Consider the following 16231-nt stretch of genomic DNA (forward strand, 5'->3'; position numbering starts at 1 on the left):
CAAATAGCTAATTTCACTGTCGGGCGTCCCCGGGTGAAGATGTACTGAGCTCTATTGACTCAATCCTAGCGCCGGGAAGGTGCCTTTCAGCAGCACAGGGAGAAGTGCGAGTAACTTGGCTCTGGGGGAATCGCTGTGTTGGCGAAGTTCTTATGTGAAAGGGAAAATGGGCCTCACACCTCCTGTGGCATCTACACAATCCTCCTACCCATATGTATAAATACAAATATACAGAGAAGGAATGTTCTGGGCACACAATAAGCTGTACCCCCATACTGTACTGTCTAAGGGAAACACTATGGCACCTCCTACCCATATGTATAAATACAAATATACAGAGAAGGAATGTTCTGGGCACACAATAAGCTGTACCCCCATACTGTACTGTCTAAGGGAAACACTATGGCACCCCCTACCCATATGTATAAATACAAATATACAGAGAAGGAATGTTCTGGGCACACAATAAGCTGTACCCCCATACTGTACTGTCTAAGGGAAACACTATGGCACCCCCTACCCATATGTATAAATACAAATATACAGAGAAGGAATGTTCTGGGCACACAATAAGCTGTACCCCCATACTGTACTGTCTAAGGGAAACACTATGGCACCTCCTACCCATATGTATAAATACAAATATACAGAGAAGGAATGTTCTGGGCACACAATAAGCTGTACCCCCATACTGTACTGTCTAAGGGAAACACTATGGCACCCCCTACCCATATGTATAAATACAAATATACAGAGAAGGAATGTTCTGGGCACACAATAAGCTGTACCCCCATACTGTACTGTCTAAGGGAAACACTATGGCACCCCCTACCCATATGTATAAATACAAATATACAGAGAAGGAATGTTCTGGGCACACAATAAGCTGTACCCCCATACTGTACTGACTAAGGGAAACACTATGGCACCTCCTACCCATATGTATAAATACAAATATACAGAGAATGAATGTTCTGGGCACACAATAAGCTGTACCCCCATACTGTACTTTATATATAATATATATTTACTTAACAATAAAAAAAATAATTGGTCTGAGAATATTTTTGTTAAGTTTATTGCAGAATTATCTTTCCCTTTCAATGAAGGAATGGGAAGCAGGGATTTCATTTAGTGTTTTGTGGTTTTGTGATGATCTGATGTTCAAGTGAATAAAAAACATAATTTACCATCTAACAGTTAATTTGGGGTTTATTCCCCTTGGTCGGCTGTCATTGGTCAATGAGCTAAGGAAGGAAAGGTCAGAGTTTATTTTATTCAATCTCAGGAAGGTCGCTCATGGGTCGGCGCTCGGGCTTAACCCCTTCAGCTCCTTGCTGAGTTGGGCAGCTCCATTCCCTTATTCCTGGGACATACACAGACTCCTATCATTTCGGGAGGGAAGTCATTAGTGTCGCTCTGGCGCCTTCCGTGTGTCACTGATTTCACAGGGGCCCTATACCCCACCCCACCCCGGGCACAGGCTTTGCAGCTGGAATATATGGTGCCCCTGGGTAGTTATATAATCAGCTCCCTGTAACCAACACGACTCCTTGCGTTACAATGGGAGAATTTGGGCCTTTGAATAGGTTTTGGCTCTGCAAACACCGACAACCTCGTCCAATCAGAACAGTTCTCTCTCTCAAATTTCTATTCCCCATTGGCCGTGACTGTTACAGAATGTAATTTGTCCTTTAGTCCTTTTATCTTTTCCCCTCCCGACGAGCCCTCTGTGATGCCCGGGGTCCTGGGCAAATTCTTTCCCTTTTGTCCTTCCTAAATTCAGCATTCTTGGCTTCTGTTACTGTGAGAGATTTACAGTCCCTTCTCTCTCCTACTGCAGCTTTGTGTAGGTTATCGTTTGGCATGGCTGTTTTTGGGCCGATATAGTGGGTTACGATGGAGACAGTAGGGCGAGATGGGGACAGTAGGACGAGATGGAGACAGTAGGCTGAGATGGAGACAGTAGGACAAGATGGAGACAGTAGGGCACAACAGTAGATGGAGACAGTAGGGCAAGATGGGGACAGTAGGGCAAGATGGGGACAGTAGGGGACAAGATGGAGACAGTAGGGCACAACAGTAGATGGAGACAGTAGGGCAAGATGGGGACAGTAGGACGAGATGGAGACAGTAGGGCAAGATGGAGACAGTAGGACAAGATGGAGACAGTAGGACAAGATGGAGACAGTAGGCTGAGATGGAGACAGTAGGACAAGATGGAGACAGTAGGGCACAACAGTAGATGGGGACAGTAGGGCGAGATGGAGACAGTAGGCTGAGATGGAGACAGTAGGACAAGATGGAGACAGTAGGGCACAACAGTAGATAGAGACAGTAGACTGAGATGGAGATAGTAGGGAAATATGGAGACGGTAACAGTAAGACAAGGTGGAGACTGGAGGTCAAGAAGGGGGACGTTAGGGCAAGATGGAGACAGTAAGAGACAAGGACAAGATGAGGATAGGAAGTCATGACGAAATTCCACAGTAAAGTTATTGGGCACAATGTTGCCCAACCTGCAAAATTTCACTTTTTACCATTGCAGCCCACATTGATGTCTGAAGGCATTTGTGGGTGGTGCTGGGAGTTTTAGTTCAGAAACAGCTGAACACCATAAAGTTGTCAAGTCTTTGTTCAATAAATAATAATAGTGCCACACAGGTCTGTTTTACCCTGAGGAGTAATTGCCCCTCTTTCCCCCTTTCTCCCAGGCACTCGCCGGTTACTTTGACGTTTGCTTTGAGAGGAGCTGCGAGAGAGCGGTGAGTCACAAACCCAATTAATTATAGGGAAGGAACGGTATTTGCAGCCGGGGCCCCGGGGCTGTTTGGGGAAGGGAGGCTGCTTTGCTGTTGTAAGCATTTAACATGTATGTATTTCTTCTTGTCAACTAATGTAGCGTGTTATTAGAAATGCTGTTCTTTATCAATTTTCTCTTCCCTCCTCTCTGTCCGTAGGTTTCCTTCTCCACGAGCCCCTCGTGCACCAAAACGCACTGGAAACAGACGGTTTTTATGCTGGAGAAGCCCATCCCTGCCAAAGCCGGTAACTTACTACTTGCCCTTGGGTTGGGTTCGGGTGTGTACTCACTCAGGTAATGGTTACACAGCACCGAGGGTCCGTTCTGGGTCCATTGTGCTCCATGTGCTACTGAGCCACAATTGGGCAAAGAGCCCATAGAGCCAGCAGAACCGCTTTTATCACATACCTGCCAGCTGTACTGGGTGCAGCATCCTGGGAAAAACATGGCGGTTATAAGCTCACCCTTAGCAACAGTTTATATGTGTGTACATAGACCCAGTGACACCAAGGCCCAGTATGATACCTAAACCTCCTCTTTGGTCCATATGTGTCTCCCTTATCTACACTCCAGGGATGACTTTAGTGCAGAGAGATTCCCTCGGCTATTTCTTTAAAGGGATCCTATTGTGATATTTATGGGATACTTTTTATCTATAAATGACACTGTTACACAGCAAATAATTCACTTTCCCATTTAACCTTTTATTCTTGAACCAACAAATGTATTTGTAGCTGTAATATTGGTGTGTAGGCGCCATCTTAGTGCATTGTGCCTGAGTCTGAGCTTTCAGCCAGCGCTACTCATTAGAACTGCTTTCAGCTAACCTATTGTTTCTCCTACTCCTATGTAACTGGAGGAGTCCCAAGCCGGACTTGGATTTCTTACTATTGAGTGCTATTCTGATACCTACTGGGAGCTGCTATCTTGCTCCCTTCCCATTGTTCTGCTGATCAGCTGCTGGGGGTGAGGGGGGGGGATATCACTCCAACTTGCAGCGCAGCAGTAAAGTGTGCCTGAGTCTGAGCTTTCAGCCAGCGCTACACATTAGAACTGCTTTCAGCTAACCTATTGTTTCTCCTACTCCCATGTAACTGGAGGAGTCCCAAGCCGGACTTGGATTTCTTACTATTGAGTGCTATTCTGATATTCTGAGCTGCTAGTATTTTATCAGCTCCAGTCCCCAATATCCAGGAGAAATCCTCCGCATTGGATGGAAGCTCCGGAGTATCCCTATGCCCTTTGCAGGTATTAAACTCATTCCCATCCATTATCCCAGCCTCCAGATTTAAGTGACTCCCTGTGAACTATTGTCCTTTATGAATCCCCAGCCTATTTCTAAACGTGGGTCCCTAGCGTTTACCCAAAACCGCGCTGCTGGGCAGGGCACCTCTCTGTGCAGATCCGGGTGTATTTGTGGCACAGCGAGGCTGCGGGCAATCATTGCTTCCCATTACCCTGTAAATGAAGAACTATTCCTGGCCCCTGTCACAGCGGCAGAAGGGGCTGAAGGTAATGGAGTAGAAAGAAAGGAATCTGAGCCGACTCTCCCCCCCCCCCCTTTGAGCGCTGTATTTTATCTGAAAGCGCCGCATTGCAGTCCTACTAAAGCTTTTAGTGCATAAGCTCGGCCCCTCGGAGCCCCCGCCGCCAGTGAGATCTCACAGCCCGGCCCCCCGGTTTCCTTGCTTTAGAACTTTTCCTGCACAGAAATAGCCCCCACAAACCCAAGATTTAATCCTTATACACTGCTTGCCCTTTATCATTAACCCCGTCATTGTCCTATTGCCAAGAACATACCCCGACTGCACTAATACCCCGTGCCCCCCTCCGCTGGTTGCGGATAACCCTGTCTTGATATCAGCAGTTTATTTTATACATCACTGATGCAAGTGAAACAGTACAGGCATGGGATCTGTTATCCAGAAATCTCCCCCATAGTGTCCTATTTAAACCAAAACCCAAGCACTGGGGGTGACAGCCCATATTGGCTCTTCTTTGTTACGGTGAGCGCAACCCCCCGTGCCCAAGGCTCAGTTTGTGCTGCAGTTGCAGGTATCGGCGCATGTTCAGCTGCAGGAATTCATCAAGGGAACATGAAGTGATGAATCAATTCCCCCGGCGCCGCTCGCTTACAAGCTACACAAGCAGCACGTTCCAAAGCGTCGGTTTATGGCGTAAAATCTGCGCTGTAATCGTAACACGTTGCTGAATCCCCGCAGTGGGGCTTTTCGGGGGACTCTGTGACCTGTTTGGCTTTTTTTTTTTAGTTGTAGTTTGTGTATTTGGGCCGTGCCTGCCCGACTCATCACACTTAGTTGGCAAGGGGGGGGCCCTGAGTGAGCGCGGGATAAATTGCTTCCAAAATCAAACATTTGGCAGCGACATCTGAGCAGTCCCCCGGCGCCTGAAGTTGTCTTTTCTCTTGTAGCGGTTACACCTGGACAGATGCTTTCGCTCGCCGCGTTCTCCGGGAGGGAACTGGATGTTGCGCCGGGAGGTGCAGGCGATTATTCATTATGGGGAGCCATCAGTGCAGCAAGGGCTGAGCTAAAGCATCGGGGTCCCTAGCAGAACAACAGCGTAACCTTCATATTAAACATTAGGATGAGCTTCCCCTTTAATTTCCTACTTCTAAAGGAAGGCCTGGGTTGCCAATTGGCACTTGTATTGCTCTTTGTTCCCTGCTGCCCCCTCCCCGATGTCCCCTGAAGGTGGCGCTGCCCGTCCTTTACCTTCCTTGCTCTGCCTTCAGTGGCCGCGGCTCTTTATTATTTTTATAGGCTAAGTTATGCCAGTGTGTGTCCTTAAACATTTTACATGAAATGCCACAATCTGGTGGGTAACACTCTGGGAGAGATGGGAGCTGGTGGGTAACACTCTGGGGGGGCCGGTGGGTAACACTCTGGGAGAGAGGGGTCATTACCCACCGGCCGCCGTCTCCCCCAGAGTGTTACCCACCGGCCGCCGTCTCCCCCAGAGTGTTACAGACACTATTTAGTGGAGGCCTATGGCACATTACAGCCCCCCTGGCATTCCCAGTACCCAGAGGCACAAACAGCCCCCCCAGCCCAATAAATAGTGACTGTCTGTGGCACCTTACAGCCCCCCTGGCATTCCCAGTACCCAGAGGCACAAACAGCCCCCCCCCCCAAGCCCAATAAATAGTGACTGACTGTGGCACCTTACAGCCCCCCTGGCATTCCCAGTACCCAGAGGCACAAACAGTCCCCCCCAGCCCAATAAATAGTGACTGTCTGTGGCACCTTACAGCCCCCCTGGCATTCCCAGTACCCAGAGGCACAAACAGTCACTATTTATTGGGCTGGGGGGGCTGTTTGTGCCTCTGGGTACTGGGAATGCCAGGGGGGCTGTAAGGTGCCACAGACAGTCACTATTTATTGGGCTGGGGGGGGGCTGTTTGTGCCTCTGGGTACTGGGAATGCCGGGGGGGCTGTAAGGTGCCACAGACAGTCACTATTTATTGGGCTTGGGGGGGGCTGTCTGTGGCACCTTACAGCCCCCCTGGCATTCCCAGTACCCAGAGGCACAAACAGCCCCCCCCCAGCCCAATAAATAGTGACTGTCTGTGGCACCTTACAGCCCCCCTGGCATTCCCAGTACCCAGAGGCACAAACAGCCCCCCTGGCATTCCCATTGCCCATGAAGGCTGGGGACCACCGGATTTTTCCCTGTGTACCACTGGTTCGTTATTTATGGATTTTTAGATTTCAGTGGTTCTGCCTCACACAGCTTCTGGGCCATATGCTTCCCGTATACCTGTAAATACATTACATATAAATATATTCTCTAATAAAGTCCAGGTAGGGCCGGATTTAAAGACAGGGCACCCCTAGGCCACTCGCAACCCCCTCCAGGCCTGTTCCCAGGTCTCAGGGCAATGCTGGCGCTCACAGACGCTGGGAGATAAAGTTCAGCAACGGAAAAAGTTCCAACTCACTGAGCCCCAAACCTCCCGCTCACGTCCTATAAACGAAGAGTATTTTGTCCCGTCTGCAAGTTTAATTTGCTTCAACTCGAGGAAATGTCAGTGAGCAAAAGGAACGCGGTGTGAGGGCGGCGAGATTAGCGGCGCGGCAATTCTCTCATTTAAAGGTTAATTCTCCATCATCAGGGAAAAGGAGTCTGTCCCCTCACTGCCCAGCCTGGCTCCCACCCCCCTCACTGCCCAGCCAGCCCCCCCCCTCACTGCCCAGCCAGCCCCCCCCCGTCCCCTCACTGCCCAGCCAGCCCCCCCCTCACTGCCCAGCCTGGCTCCCCCCCCCTCACTGCCCAGCCTGGCTACTTCTACTTCCTTGCCCCTGGCGCTCCCGTGCCCATCTACTTCCTTGCTCCGGGCGCTCCCGTGCCCATCTACCTCCTTGCTACTGGCACTCCCGCGCCCATCTACCTCCTTGCCCCCGACGCTCCCGCGCCCATCTACTTCCTTGCTCCGGGCGCTCCCGTGCCCATCTACCTCCTTGCTACTGGCGCTCCCGTGCCCATCTACCTCCTTGCTACTGGCGCTCCCGTGCCCATCTACCTCCTTGCTACTGGCGCTCCCATGCCCATCTACCTCCTTGCTACTGGCGCTCCCGTGCCCATCTACCTCCTTGCTCCGGGCGCTCCCGTGCCCATCTACCTCCTTGCTACTGGCGCTCCCGTGCCCATCTACCTCCTTGCTACTGGCGCTCCCGTGCCCATCTACCTCCTTGCTACTGGCGCTCCCGTGCCCATCTACCTCCTTGCTACTGGCGCTCCCGTGCCCATCTACCTCCTTGCTACTGGCGCTCCCGTGCCCATCTACCTCCTTGCTACTGGCGCTCCCGTGCCCATCTACCTCCTTGCTACTGGCGCTCCGTGCCCATCTACCTCCTTGCTCCGGGCGCTCCCGTGCCCATCTACCTCCTTGCTACTGGCGCTCCCGTGCCCATCTACCTCCTTGCTACTGGCGCTCCCGTGCCCATCTACCTCCTTGCTACTGGCGCTCCCGTGCCCATCTACCTCCTTGCTACTGGCGCTCCCGTGCCCATCTACCTCCTTGCTCCGGGCGCTCCCGTGCCCATCTACCTCCTTGCTCCGGGCGCTCCCGTGCCCATCTACCTCCTTGCTACTGGCGCTCCCGTGCCCATCTACCTCCTTGCTACTGGCGCTCCCGTGCCCATCTACCTCCTTGCTACTGGCGCTCCCGTGCCCATCTACCTCCTTGCTACTGGCGCTCCCGTGCCCATCTACCTCCTTGCTACTGGCGCGTCCGTGCCCATCTACAGTAGGTGGGTGCTGGGAACTGTAATTTAATTTATCTACTACTGAAGGGCAACTCTCATATAAAGTGTTACTGTCTCCATCTTGCCCTACATTGTGCCCAGCAGTCTCCGCCCCTGCCCAACAGTCTCCGCCCCTGCCCAACAGTCTCGCCAACCTACTTACTGTCCCAAACTCCTCCTCCTTACAATTTTGCTTTTTCTTTCTCAGCCATAAAGCCCCAATTTACCCAAATATGACAGAATATAGAGAAGCCTAAAGTAAATTCCACAAGACTACAGAAAGGGTTACTTCATGGCACTGTATCCCAGCATGCTCAGCGGCTGCTATAAAACACATATGTGTCCCACAGGAAAACACGGATATATATATATATATATATATATATATATATATATATAAATAAATGACACATAACTATAAAGCTTTGCTGTAATGAAGCATTTTGCCTGCAGAAAACATTCTCGCCCTTAAAGTTTCCCCACCAGCCAATCACAGCAGAGATTTCCCTCCCACGTTCGCCCGCAGCCGATGCGACACAAACGGCAGATTTGTATTTTGCCGACTGGATATAAAAAGCCAGAGAATCGCTGATTTCCCACGTCAGACTCCTCCCGGGCTGCATTGCGCTGACATCAGCACCGCCGCCGCATCTGCTGCTCGCTTCAATAGGCCAGCAGTAACGGGGGGAAGAACTTCCCCAGGGACACAGAGGAACCACCCCCCCCCCCCCAAAAAAAGCCACAGAGGTTTAAAAAAAAAAAGGGGGGGGGGGGGAGCCAGCACTGGAAATCTTAAAGGAAAATGGCACTAAATTTTAAATTGCTGCCAATGCAAATGATAAGGATCCTATAACTGGGGGGCTCACAGTGTGCGGCCCTCTGGCTCCTCTGCACTGAATCAGGAGCTATAATAACAGTGCTGCCTAGTGCAGAGGAACACCACCGGGCATGGCTCTTCCAAGGAACTAAATCGACAGGGTATCAAAATACTTTGCACCCCCATAATTTGCTCCCATCTCCCCCATTGTCTTATCCACCGGCCCCTCTCTAGCCCCATTGTCTCCCCCATTGTCTTAAGCTGGCCATACACGCACCGATAATATCGTACTAAACCTCGTTTCATACGATATTCGGTGCGTGTATGGTATGTCGGCGAGTCGACCCATATCGCAGGAAGCTGCTGATATCGGACGACTCGCCGATCGGACCAGTTTAAAAATTTTGATCAGGTGCCATAGAAGGCGCCTGACCAAAATCTCCCTTCAGCGCTGAATCGGCAGAAAGAGGTAGAAATCCTATTGTTTCTCATTACCTGCCGATTCAGCGCTGAATGGTGTGTGGCGGATCTTACGATGTTTCAGCTTTACTCACCGGCCCCCATCTAGCCTCATTGTCTTACCCACCGGCCCCTCTCTAGCCCCATTGTCTTACCCACCGGCCCCTCTCTAGCCCCATTGTCTTACCCACCGGCCCCCATCTAGCCCCATTGTCTTACCCACCGGCCCCTCTCTAGCCCCATTGTCTTAACCACCGGCCCGTCTCCCCCAGCGCGTTATCTGCCAGCTCTCCCAGAGTGCTACCCGCCCGATCCCGTCTCCCCCAGAGTGCTACCCGCCCGATCCCGTCTCCCCCAGAGTGCTACCCGCCCGATCCCGTCTCCCCCAGAGTGCTATCCGCCCGATCCCGTCTCCCCCAGAGTGCTACCCGCCCGATCCCGTCTCCCCCAGAGTGCTATCCGCCCGATCCCGTCTTCACTATTTATTGGGCTGGGGGGGGGGAGGGCTGTTTGTGCCTCTGGGTACTGGGAATGCCAGGGGGGCTGTAAGGTGCCACAGACAGTCACTATTTATTGGGCTGGGGGGGGGGCTGTTTGTGCCTCTGGGTACTGGGAATGCCAGGGGGGCTGTAAGGTGCCACAGACAGTCACTATTTATTGGGCTGGGGGGGCTGTTTGTGCCTCTGGGTACTGGGAATGCCAGGGGGGCTGTAAGGTGCCACAGACAGTCACTATTTATTGGGCTGGGGGGGGGGGGCTGTTTGTGCCTCTGGGTACTGGGAATGCCAGGGGGGCTGTAAGGTACCACAGACAGTCACTATTTATTGGGCTGGGGGGGCTGTTTGTTCCTCTGGGTACTGGGAATGCCAGGGGGGCTGTAAGGTGCCACAGACAGTCACTATTTATTGGGCTGGGGGGGGCTGTTTGTGCCTCTGGGTACTGGGAATGCCAGGGGGGCTGTAAGGTGCCACAGACAGTCACTATTTATTGGGCTGGGGGGGCTGTTTGTGCCTCTGGGTACTGGGAATGCCAGGGGGGCTGTAAGGTGCCACAGACAGTCACTATTTATTGGGCTGGGGGGGGGGGGGCTGTTTGTGCCTCTGGGTACTGGGAATGCCAGGGGGGCTGTAAGGTACCACAGACAGTCACTATTTATTGGGCTGGGGGGGCTGTTTGTTCCTCTGGGTACTGGGAATGCCAGGGGGCTGTAAGGTGCCACAGACAGTCACTATTTATTGGGCTGGGGGGGCTGTTTGTGCCTCTGGGTACTGGGAATGCCAGGGGGGCTGTAAGGTGCCACAGACAGTCACTATTTATTGGGCTGGGGGGGGGGGGGCTGTTTGTACCTCTGGGTACTGGGAATGCCAGGGGGGCTGTAAGGTACCACAGACAGTCACTATTTATTGGGCTGGGGGGGGGGCTGTTTGTTCCTCTGGGTACTGGGAATGCCAGGGGGGGCTGTAAGGTGCCACAGACAGTCACTATTTATTGGGCTGGGGGGGCTGTTTGTGCCTCTGGGTACTGGGAATGCCAGGGGGGCTGTAAGGTGCCACAGACAGTCACTATTTATTGGGCTGGGGGGGGCTGTTTGTGCCTCTGGGTACTGGGAATGCCGGGGGGGCTGTAAGGTGCCACAGACAGTCACTATTTATTGGGCTGGGGGGGCTGTTTGTGCTCTGGGTACTGGGAATGCCAGGGGGGGCTGTAAGGTGCCACAGTCAGTCACTATTTATTGGGCTGGGGGGGCTGTTTGTGCCTCTGGGTACTGGGAATGCCAGGGGGGCTGTAAGGTGCTACAGACAGTCACTATTTATTGGGCTGGGGGGGCTGTTTGTGCCTCTGGGTACTGGGAATGCCAGGGGGGCTGTAAGGTGCCACAGACAGTCACTATTTATTGGGCTGGGGGGGCTGTTTGTGCCTCTGGGTACTGGGAATGCCAGGGGGGCTGTAAGGTGCCACAGACAGTCACTATTTATTGGGCTTGGGGGGCTGTTTGTGCCTCTGGGTACTGGGAATGCCAGGGGGCTGTAAGGTGCCACAGACAGTCACTATTTATTGGGCTTGGGGGGCTGTTTGTGCCTCTGGGTACTGGGAATACTGGGGCCTAGTTTGAATCTCAGTCCAGGCTTGTATGGGGGGTAATTGCCCCTATAATCTCTGGGCCAAGATATTATTGGGATATTATTTAGCCGGCAGCATAAATCCCAAATGCTCTTCAAATGCCCAAATAAACTCTGGTGCTACAGAGAATTAAAGGACAAGTAAAGTGATATTTACTAGGGGCAGTGAATATTATCAAGATCTTTAGTCCCTGGGCCCTTGATACTTGCCCATGGTGCCATGATTTTCGGATTCCCAGGAATCTCTGCCCCCCCCCCCCCCCCGGCGCCACACACACGGTAAAATCACGACATTCATTTTAACTCTCAGCCTATTTAGTATGGAGTTGAACGTCAGTATGACCGTTCCCGCTGCGGGAAGGCGGGGTGTGTAGCATTGCGAATGGGCTCTGCAGTGGGGGAACGTTACAGGGAGGGGGGATACTAACAAGTCCATCATTGCCTGAATGGCTCGTCCGACTGCTGCCTCCAATGGCCCCCGCGCAGTAAGTAGCGAATCTGGCGCTGCTGCCGTTATTAACCCTGCATGCTGGAATAGATCCCATTCTAATGTTACCCGTACAGGGGCAGATTATAGCTGCACATTGGGGTCCTTCAGACCAATTCAGCAGCTTATCTGCCGGTTATTGGCGCCCCCGACAGGCCTAAAATTGGGCTGATCTCTTTGCAGATTTCAAATGGGGTCACTGACCCCGGCAGCCAAACCCTATTGCTCTGTGAGGCTCCAGTTTTATTGTTATTGTTACTTTTTATTCCTTATCTTTCTATTCAGCCCCTCCCCTATTTATATACCAGCCTCTCAATCCCACCACTCCATGGTTGCTAAGGTAATATGTGCCCTAGCAACAGGATAACTGACCCCGGCAGCCAAAACCTATCACTCTGTGAGGCTCCAGTTTTACTGTTATTGTTACTTTTTAATTATTTTGCTATGCAGCCCCTCCCCTATTCATTTACCCGTCTCTCATTCAAACCACTCCCTGGTTACTAAGGTAACTTAAACCCTAGCAACCAGCTAACTGCTGTAATTCCAAACCGGAGAGTCGTTGAACTAAAAGTGAAAAACGTAAAAAAATGATAAAAAAAATGAAGACCAATTGCAAATTGTCTTAGGATATCATACTGGAAGTTAATTCAAAGGTGAACCTGTGGCTGCTCTATATCAGTTTATATTTAATATATTGATAAATAAATATAATATGAATGTCTGGTTGCTGAATGAGGCCGGACAGAAGCCCCGTGTTTATTTCCATTCGCCAGTCAGGGGTAAATAAAGGCCTATAATAGGCTGCTAATTCAATTAGTGTTGCCCCAGTGTCCCCGTGCCGGCACTAAGCAGGGGCCACAATAAGGACAAGGTGAATGTGTCTGAGTGTCCCGCTGAGATCTCGCCGGCGCCCCTCGCTGGCAGCTTCTGCACATCAGTCATTCGCTATCTGCCTGACACTGATTAATTGTTCTCCTCCGGGCAGCAGTGTTACCCAGCCCTGAGCCGGCTCAGCTGCACAAAGGCACCGGCTAAGGCTCTCTCTCCTGTTCCACTGCCCCCATTGCCACGTGTGCCACAGAGCGCTATAAAAAATATAGGCTGTACCCATATATAGATATATAGATACTTTCCCTACACTGTATACCAGTAAGAAATTGGTTTCTTATAAATGATCAGTTATAAGGGCAACAATTAAAGTGCCAATGTCGTTATTTGTCTTTTATGCAGCAATTTACAGGATTTATAATTTACCCATTAACCCATTTCTGCCCACAGAATTATTGGAATTCTTCTGTAAAGTTGTAAATCGAAAAATATAAGCAAATCCATGTCTCCTTCATTTCTCTTACAAAGCAGCAGTCCTGCCCTGCTTTATGGCTGAGATTCTAGCTATCTGTATAACAGAGCATTCTGTCACAGTGGCACAGATCCTATCTGATCCCCCCATTGTAAGCAGCAGTCCTGCCCTGCTTTATGGCTGAGATTCTAGCTATCTGTATAACAGAGCATTCTGTCACAGTGGCACAGATCCTATCTGATCCCCCCATTGTAAGCAGCAGTCCTGCCCTGCTTTATGGCTGAGATTCTAGCTATCTGTATAACAGAGCATTCTGTCACAGTGGCACAGATCCTATCTGATCCCCCCATTGTAAGCAGCAGTCCTGCCCTGCTTTATGGCTGAGATTCTAGCTATCTGTATAACAGAGCATTCTGTCACAGTGGCACAGATCCTATCTGATCCCCCCATTGTAAGCAGCAGTCCTGCCCTGCTTTATGGCTGAGATTCTAGCTATCTGTATAACAGAGCATTCTGTCACAGTGGCACAGATCCTATCTGATCCCCCCATTGTAAGCAGCAGTCCTGCCCTGCTTTATGGCTGAGATTCTAGCTATCTGTATAACAGAGCATTCTGTCACAGTGGCACAGATCCTATCTGATCCCCCATTGTAAGCAGCAGTCCTGCCCTGCTTTATGGCTGAGATTCTAGCTATCTGTATAACAGAGCATTCTGTCACAGTGGCACAGATCCTATCTGATCCCCCCATTGTAAGCAGCAGTCCTGCCCTGCTTTATGGCTGAGATTCTAGCTATCTGTATAACAGAGCATTCTGTCACAGTGGCACAGATCCTATCTGATCCCCCCGCATTTCGCTACATTCTCCGATTTTCCGTGGGGCCGCTAATCGGGATGCCCGGGGATCGGGGGCAGTGCCGGGGGGCATTATTAATGACGAGCAGGAGGAAATGTAACTGCGATGCGAAAACAAATAGATTCTCCCCGTCGGGTCTGTAACACAATGATATGAATGTTCATGAACAGAGCTGATCAGAATTCCGTGCAGAACTCGGGAACACCATGTACTGTACCAGAACTGCTCAGAATTCTTCTTGTGAATTTAAACCCATTTTGCTTCAGGGGCTCCCACCAGAGCAGGGGGTGTTTCTAAAGAGCTTTGCCATTGGTGGAACTTTGCGGGGTCACTGCCTATATATACTCATAAAATGGAATGGGAGAAGGAATATGGGTGCTGGTGGCCTTAAAATTATCTTATTGGTCCATGTATGGGGCTAAAATTATGGCTGACCAGGATAAGAGTTGATACTGATTGGCTAGCCAGAAATAATCCAATTGGGCAAGAGCTTTGTCAGTCTGTGGGTGTGGTCCTCTTCCTGTGGGTCAGTATTTGGTCCCACCTGGGTAAGGATCTGCCTGAGACCCTCTGGATCTACCCGTTAAGGCCAGTGGGAGGCACAATCAGACATTTGTGTGTGTCAGTGCCCTTTATACTTAAAGGAGACGTTTAGGATAAACAACCCCCCCCCCCCCCAATCCTGTAGGCAGTTATGAATAATATACGGAGCTGGTTTCCCTTTGGGCTAAACATTAACCCTATCTGTAACAATGGCCCCTTTATTGGAGCTCCCTATAGATCCTCTCAGGTCCCTGTCTGTGTTTCTAATGAGGGGTGGGCGTGTCCTGCCAGAAGCACAGTAGGAGGGGGAGTAGCCAATCGCAGCCCTGCAGTCCTGCACAAGCACAGACTGGCTTCAGTTCCCTATCAGGTCAGTCTAGCTGCTGATTGGTTCCTATCCTACAGTGCCACCGGCCCCCCTGTACAGCCTGGGAAAGGAGGCGGCAGGAAGTGGCACAGATGGGCGGGGCTAGTGTTGTTTTTGGAGACATTATTAATAATGAAATAAATACCTTTTTTCCTGTTATCTTCCAGGGGACGTGTTGGAAGGCAGAATAACTGTGCGCAAGAACCGGAAGGATCCGCGCTCCCTCATTATTACCCTTCTATTAAACGGCGCCGCCCACACATATGCCCTCCAGTAGCCAATCCCTGCCAGCCTTAGTACCTAGTAGCCCAGATATGTTTTATACAGTACCGATGTGGAATAAACTGGTCTCAGCTGAATTGGGTTTTTATTTCTTTCTAACCATCCTTTTAACCCTTCTCTGGCCGGCCCGGAGACCCGCAAGGCTTAAACTGCACAACTCCCGGCACCCATCGGCCTATGGCTGAATGTCAAACTGCGGATTGCTGGGAGTTGAACAAGAGCATTGACTTTGGCTCCTCCCCTGCGTGCTCATTGGCTGCCTGCTCGCGTCCTACAGAGGCAATAAGGTTCCTTACACCTCGGGCCCTTGGTACTTTGATTAAATGCCTTTACTTTCTATGGAGGACAAATTTAGCAGCCGGCGCTGCTGCCGGAGGGTCCCGGGGAGACGCTTTATGGCAATGACCTGCTTCTTAAAGAGAGAGAGCTGCTCGGGGGGGCATTGACACGAGACTACAAGCTGCGCCGCCATGAAAGAGACATTCAGAGCGGCTAATGGTGCAGCTCAACTTACGGGACAATTTAGGGGCTGTTATTCCCCCAGCGACGCGTAGATTCATTTCCCGTCCTATAGAGGCCATTGTGGCCGCCGTGGGAGCTGGCAATCTGTCGTTAATACTAAATCACAAAGTGCCGGCTTTGGGCATATTCAGGGCAGGGAACTCAAAGCAACTTTTCAATTAGTCTTCATTTTTTTCTGCTTTTCAATTAGTAGCTTTCCTGTTCTGCTAATAAAGATGCTATCTGGTTGCTGGGGTCACTGAACCCCCAGCAACCAGTTAGCCACTAAAATCCCAAACCTGAAAAATACAGAGAAAAGACCAACTGCAGACGATTTACCCCTTTAGTCACTTCTCCGCTTTAACCCCTTCCAGTCTCAGTGTCTGGAAATACCCAAGTTATTATCTAATATTAATTCCTGCCCACGCTTG

General features: G+C 50.9%; 1 protein-coding gene across 1 annotated transcript in view; it reads left to right on the top strand.

The window, feature by feature from the left end:
* Positions 1 to 15376, top strand: part of prmt3 (protein arginine methyltransferase 3) — a 57683-nt gene extending 42307 nt beyond the window's left edge. The window contains exons 14-16 of the mRNA NM_203635.1: positions 2715 to 2765; positions 2961 to 3048; positions 15185 to 15376. Coding sequence (NP_988966.1) covers positions 2715 to 2765; positions 2961 to 3048; positions 15185 to 15294 — 249 coding nt within the window. The 3' untranslated portion in view covers positions 15295 to 15376. The remainder of the gene's footprint in view (positions 1 to 2714; positions 2766 to 2960; positions 3049 to 15184) is intronic.
* The last annotated feature ends 855 nt before the right edge of the window (positions 15377 to 16231 follow it).

This window comes from Xenopus tropicalis, chromosome 4 (assembly GCF_000004195.4).
Source record: "Xenopus tropicalis strain Nigerian chromosome 4, UCB_Xtro_10.0, whole genome shotgun sequence".
NCBI lineage: Eukaryota > Metazoa > Chordata > Amphibia > Anura > Pipidae > Xenopus > Xenopus tropicalis.